This window comes from Neophocaena asiaeorientalis, unplaced genomic scaffold (genome assembly GCF_003031525.2).
Source record: "Neophocaena asiaeorientalis asiaeorientalis breed wild unplaced genomic scaffold, Neophocaena_asiaeorientalis_V1.1 scaffold336, whole genome shotgun sequence".
Taxonomy (NCBI): Eukaryota; Metazoa; Chordata; class Mammalia; order Artiodactyla; family Phocoenidae; genus Neophocaena; species Neophocaena asiaeorientalis.
The window spans coordinates 4,329,021-4,334,809 of record NW_020174788.1 but is presented as its reverse complement, the minus strand read 5'-3'; the positions used below and the strand labels follow the sequence as shown (position 1 = coordinate 4,334,809).

Genomic DNA, 5,789 nt, shown 5'->3' with positions numbered 1-5,789 from the left:
GCCGCCGCCCCGGGCTACGGCCAGAGCTGCTGCCTCATCGAGGACGGCGAGCGCTGCGTCCGGCCCGCGGGCAACGCCTCCTTCAGCAAGAGGGTGCAGAAGAGCATCTCGCAGAAGAAACTCAAGCTGGACATCGACAAGAGCGTGAGTCCGCCCCCGCCCCCGGCTGGGCCCCCGCACCGGGCAGCTCTCGGGCCGCTGCCCCGGGCTGCGGGCGGGACTCGGGAGCCCTCCCCGCCCTGGGCCTCGCCGCCCTTTATCTGCAAACTGAGGAGCTGGGCTTGCAAAGGCCGCTCGGCGCTGGTGGGCTCTAACTAGGACTCTGCCCAAATCCGGGAGGTTAGCGGCGGGGACTCCGAGGACCCTTCCTGTCTGGGAAGATTTGATACCAGTTTTTAGCTCGTTTTATTGGTGCAGACATGGGAGCAGGAAGGTGGGTTCATTTGGTTCGCCCACGGAGGAGCAGGTATTAGGGAGGAGGTGATGAAGGGACCCAGGTCTTCTCCAACTTATTCCTCCTTCTCGGATCCGTGTTATTCCTTCAGAAAAAGAAAGGTGGCAGTTACGTCCCTGTCTGGGGCGGCCTCAGCTTCTGCAGAGGGTCACCGAGCTCGCTGCTCAGCAGGCAGCTGTGGGGACCTGGGATTTTCAAGGATGTGGCAGAAATAAGACCAAGATCTGGTCTCGGGAGGTGGCTCTGGCAGTCGAAGTGACGGAAAGGAAGAAATCCATTTTTATAGGGTTAACTTCTTTACAAATGCCCAGGAGGGTGGAGGTGGGTAATTTAAATTTGAATAGAAAACTTTTCCTGTGTGATTTCACCACTTCTAGTTAGCTATTCTAAAGATGGGCGTATTGTCAACCAGTTAAGAACTGTCTGTTTTGACATCTGTTGCTGCAAGCCTTAAGTGTCTGCCTGGTGATTAGGAATTGGAAGTTAGAGGGGTATTTAATATTCAGGTAGACCAGCTAGGAGATTAGGTGGTTAACATCCATTCTCTTTTAGGACCAAAATTTCTCCACTTTGAGGGGAAATCAGAGATTGCTTGTTAAACTGAAAGGGCACCCACTTCTCCATATCTGATTTTACAACTGAAAATGAGGCCCAGAGATAGGAAGTGACAGTGCCAAAGTCACACAGCACCTAAGAGGCCGGTTAATTTCTTGAATCCGTTGTCTGATTTGCTTCCAAGCCCCATGCATAAGCCTTGATTAAGTGTTTAATAAGTAAAAAAATTCTTCCCTGCCCTTCCTTCTACGCTCTTCACTCTCACCCCCATTTTTTTTAAGTTAACAGTTATATTTGCAACTCTTGAATGGAAATATGCTACTTTTAAGTGGTTGAGGGTGAGTTGATGGCTTTCTTAGTACACATCTCTATCAATGAATGAATAAATGAATGAAAGGAATTCATCTAAGCAAACACTGTCGGCTAGACACTGTCGTGGCCTGAATAGGACATGTATGGAAATGGAATTCTTAATTCTAAGACAGTAATGAATTCATCCTCATGGAAACACTGCCCACCTTCTGTTTAGGTTGTTGGGAGCCTTTACTTGAGCAGCTTATAATAATATTTTATAGTACTAAAAAAAAAGAAATTCCCAGTTCTTTTAAACCCACCATCTGAACAATTCTGCTGCTGCAACTGAGGCTCCATTTTTCCGGTGACCCCGCTGGAAAACCTGTGTTGGGCTATGTTAACCGTTTGACACACGCTGTCTAGAAGAGAGGCAGCCTGAGCCTGGTACTAGAGTTCCCAAAAGGTAATGCTTCTGAAGGAGTAGGATTTCAAGGCAGAATCACTCACAGTTTGTTTGAAGGTGGTGTTGTGGAGTCATTTCTTCTGAAAGGGATTCTATTTCATTCTCACAGGCTTGGGCAGGAATTCAGTTTTAAGTAACTGCTGTGTTACAAGAATTTTTAGCTGTTGCAGAAAGTGAAACAGGAAAAAAAAAACACTAGAGCCTTTTCTACCACCCTCCTTTCTCCACCCCCAGTTCCCTAAAGGCCACTGGGCTCTGAAATTTCTGAAAACCAATATGTACTTGAAAACAGTTAAGGAGGAATAATGACTATTTATCTTGTAAAGGGGTCTAGCAGAGAACCTTTTTAAATAATAGCACCTTAAATCCTACTCGTGCAGTTTAACTCCTTTCATGTAAACATTGGCAGTGTTCTGTGATTTATTAAGATATAACATGCTTTCAAACATCCCTCCAATTGACATATATCTGCTTTTTTCTGGAGAAAAGTAGAAGTGGAGAATAGAGTAAGGAAAACATTGCAGGAGGAAAGGACATGTGCCAGGGGTTAGAAGGTCTGGATGACCTTGGCCAGGTCATTTCTCCACTCTAGGTGGCTTCAGATTATCCCAATAGAAAATGAGATGGGAGCCAGTGGGGTTACACTGGTGATTGCTGAGTTGTCTTCCATCTAGGATTCCATTATTCTAGTGTCCTGACTTGAAATCTCCCAGCCACAGCTTTAGGAATCACGTCTTCTGCCTGTTCTTTTTCCAAGTCTGTCACTCTGTGAATTTAAGGAACAGCTTAGTCTCTCAGACCTTACATGTGAAACTAGCTAACATGAGGGCCAGCTTCCTGTGAGGTATGTAGGGTATGCTGTGAGTGTGCTTTCTTTCCTCATAAAAGCACATCCAGTAGTCTATATATACATCAACTAGGTGAGATTCTTTGGGACAGTGACACGTGCTGTGTCCGCAGGTCCTTTGACAGAGTTGAATCTGGCAAAGCTATTCCAATTTGTTGCCATATGTAAATGTGGCTTTTACTGGCCTAAGCTGCTTTTAGATGCAAGGGGGTGGCTGTGTTGATGCAGCAGCATTTATTGATGACCTGCTGTCTGCAAGACACCCTCACAATGTAAACTTAAAACTACTCATGACTCACTAATCCAACCACATGAAAGTGCTAATTCATCTGAATAAAAAACAGTTTTCATTATTTTCTCCGTGAAAAGGCCTGAATTAATTATGCTGGTTTCCTATCAGCTTACTTTTATCTTTAAGCATTTGAGGAATAAGCTCAAATTCAGAAGTCTCTCAAGAACATTTGCGCAACATCTGGTTCAGTGTCACCAACCCCAAGTCATTTACAGTCATCCTCCATTCAACCCTGCTAGTTATATTCTTAATAAGAACACGTTCTTCACATCTTAGCTGCTGTTGCCGCCTTCACTTACTATTATAATAAGCCTCCAGCCTGCATTAGAAAAGCAGCAGTTGTATCCAGCTTCTTTTTTTTTAAAGTTTCTTATTTATGTATTTATATATTTTAGGCTGCGTTGGGTCTTCGTTGCTGCGCGCGGGGTTTCTCTAGTTGCGGTGAGCAGGGACTATGTTGCCGTGCATGGACTTCTCATTATGGTGGCTTCTCTTGTTGCGGAGCACAGGCTTTAGGTGCGCGGGCTTCAGTTGTTGCAGCACGCGGGCTCAGTAGTTGCGGCACATAGGCTCAGTAGTTGTGGCTCGCGGACTCTAGAGCACAGGCTCAGTAGTTGTGGTGCACGGGCTTAGTTGCTCCGTGGCATGTGGGATCTTCCCAGACCGGGGATCAAACCTGTGTCTCCTGTATTGGCAGGCGGATTCTTAACCACTGCGCCACCAGGGAAGTCCCCCAGCTTCTTTTATGTGGTTCCACCTTGTGAGAATTTCTGCATCTCTTTCCACTTCTCTTTGTGGATTAGATGTGTGGTGATGCAAGAATTATAAATAGATACACAGAAATAGTTTTTCAGAGGGTTGTCATCATACAATAGTAACTGTTGTTAATGTAAAAATAGGCTGTCCCATCTACCATTACCACAGTGCCTTCTTTCCTGCTTTCCTGCTCCCGGGGCAGTGCATTCCAGCGAGGTATAAGTTCCTAACTCCTACAGGTCTGAAAATGTCACGTCTCTCCCTGCTTCAAAAACCTTGGGCGACCCTGTCTTGTTTGAAGGAAAGTCTAAGCTGTTCTCATGCCCCTGACCCCCAACTTTCTCCTGATGCTCCTGCATAGGCAGTCGCCTCCATCTAAGTGACATGGTCTCCTCAGGGCCTCTTCACTCACGCCTTCCATCGGCCTCATTTGAAACTTAAGTCATGGCCTTTCCCATCTGGAATGCTTCCTGACTACCTGCAAATCCTCCCTTCTGGTCAGGGACCTCCAGTCTAGCTAGCTCAGCCGCAGGGCCTTGCCCTTTGCTGTATCCATACCATTTGTTGTATTTATCATTCAGGGGGGACTTGGTTTATAACGCACTGCCCGGTGTGATATTAGCGTTCTCTTTGAGGGGTTTTCATTGTGCAGTTCAGTAGGAAACTTGTGGGAATGATGGCTTGCATCTTGTTCTTCCTTGGTGTCTCCAATGCCTCGCAAGGGAGAAAAGCCCCGTAATTTGACAGATACCTGTTGCTGTTTCCATGGAATTGGCAACTCTGACTTTAATTTGCTTCCCAACAGGTAAGACACCTGTATATTTGCGATTTCCACAAAAATTTCATCCAGAGTGTACGAAATAAAAGGAAGAGGAAGACAAGTGACGATGGTGGAGATTCTCCTGAGCATGACACTGACATTCCTGAGGTAAAGGTCCAAAACTTTACCTTAAGAAAGCTGGGAGAATGGATTCTAACCTGATCCTTACCTCTGGCCTGGCCTAAGAAGCAATTCTAGTCTCCTCTTTGTTGCTGTGGTGTATTTGAAAAGTGACTAATAGAATCATAGTAATATGGAATCTGAGAGCTGAAAGCTTAGAAATCAACTGGTCTGACTGCCCCACAATTTTACAGACACTCAGAGTCACACACACAGTTTGGGAGCCCCAGTCCAGTGCCCTTTCCAGTAGGCTGTGCTGACTTTCTTCAAAAAAAACCCTGAGAAATACCTAAATACAACCACAATGTCAAGTTTTAAAAAACTTTGTTTTTGCCCTTAAAGTTAGAGACTGAGTGTATATGGATTGGGGGAAGTCATTTCCTCTCTGTTTTCTGGTCTGCAAAATGAAGGTGTAAGTTGTCAGGTCACACCAGCTCTGATTTTCTATCACTCTCTGATTCCTGGTCCAGGCTTGTTCCCAAAGATCTATTCCAAGGTCAGTTACACTGGCCCAGGCTTGTTCCCAAAGATCTATTCCAAGGTCAGCTACACTGGCCCAGGGTTTCTCAACCCTGGCACTGTTGACATTTGGGGCAGATAATTCTTTGTGGTGGGGCTGGCCTGTGCATCGTAGCATGTTCAGCAGCATCCCTGGCTTCTACCCACTAGGTGCCAGGCACACCTAGTGTCTCTAGACATTGCAGGTGTCCTCTGGGGGGCAGGATCATCCCCTGCTGAGAACCGTCGCACTAGATGATGAGCCCTAGGCTTCTCAAACCAGAAGCCTGCCTTTCCTTCAAGGTGCCAGTGTCTATTAAGCAAGGCTACAGGGAGGAATATCGAATTTTCTTTCTATCTAAATTGTTTTCACTTAAGACTCAGCAAAAGAAGAACCGTTTATAATGTACACTGGATATTTGATGCATGAATATTTCATAAGGCAACCGCCTGTTAGCACTCAGAGTGAAAATGACTGTGTAGGAATAGAAAGAGTAGGCAGGCCTTTGTCTGCAGATGTGGAGGAAACCTTTGAAAATATGGCCCTTTCCCTCTGCCCCTTCCTGTGTCCCCTTTTCTAGCATTGGTTTACAGTATCTTTCTAATGCTTTTAGCATTTTTATTATTATTTTATGAAAAAATGGTTGTATTTACTTTCTAAATGCTTTTCACAAAAAAAAAAAAAAAAAG

The 5,789-nt window shown here is 45.4% G+C and overlaps 1 protein-coding gene across 1 annotated transcript in view; it reads left to right on the top strand.

Annotated features, from left to right (window-relative positions):
- SAP30L (SAP30 like) overlaps nucleotides 1–5,789 on the top strand; it is a 14,752-nt gene that overhangs the window by 225 nt on the left and 8,738 nt on the right. Inside the window, exons 2-3 of the mRNA XM_024760162.1 lie at nucleotides 1–144; nucleotides 4,467–4,589. Of these exons, the coding sequence (XP_024615930.1) occupies nucleotides 1–144; nucleotides 4,467–4,589 (267 nt within the window). The remainder of the gene's footprint in view (nucleotides 145–4,466; nucleotides 4,590–5,789) is intronic.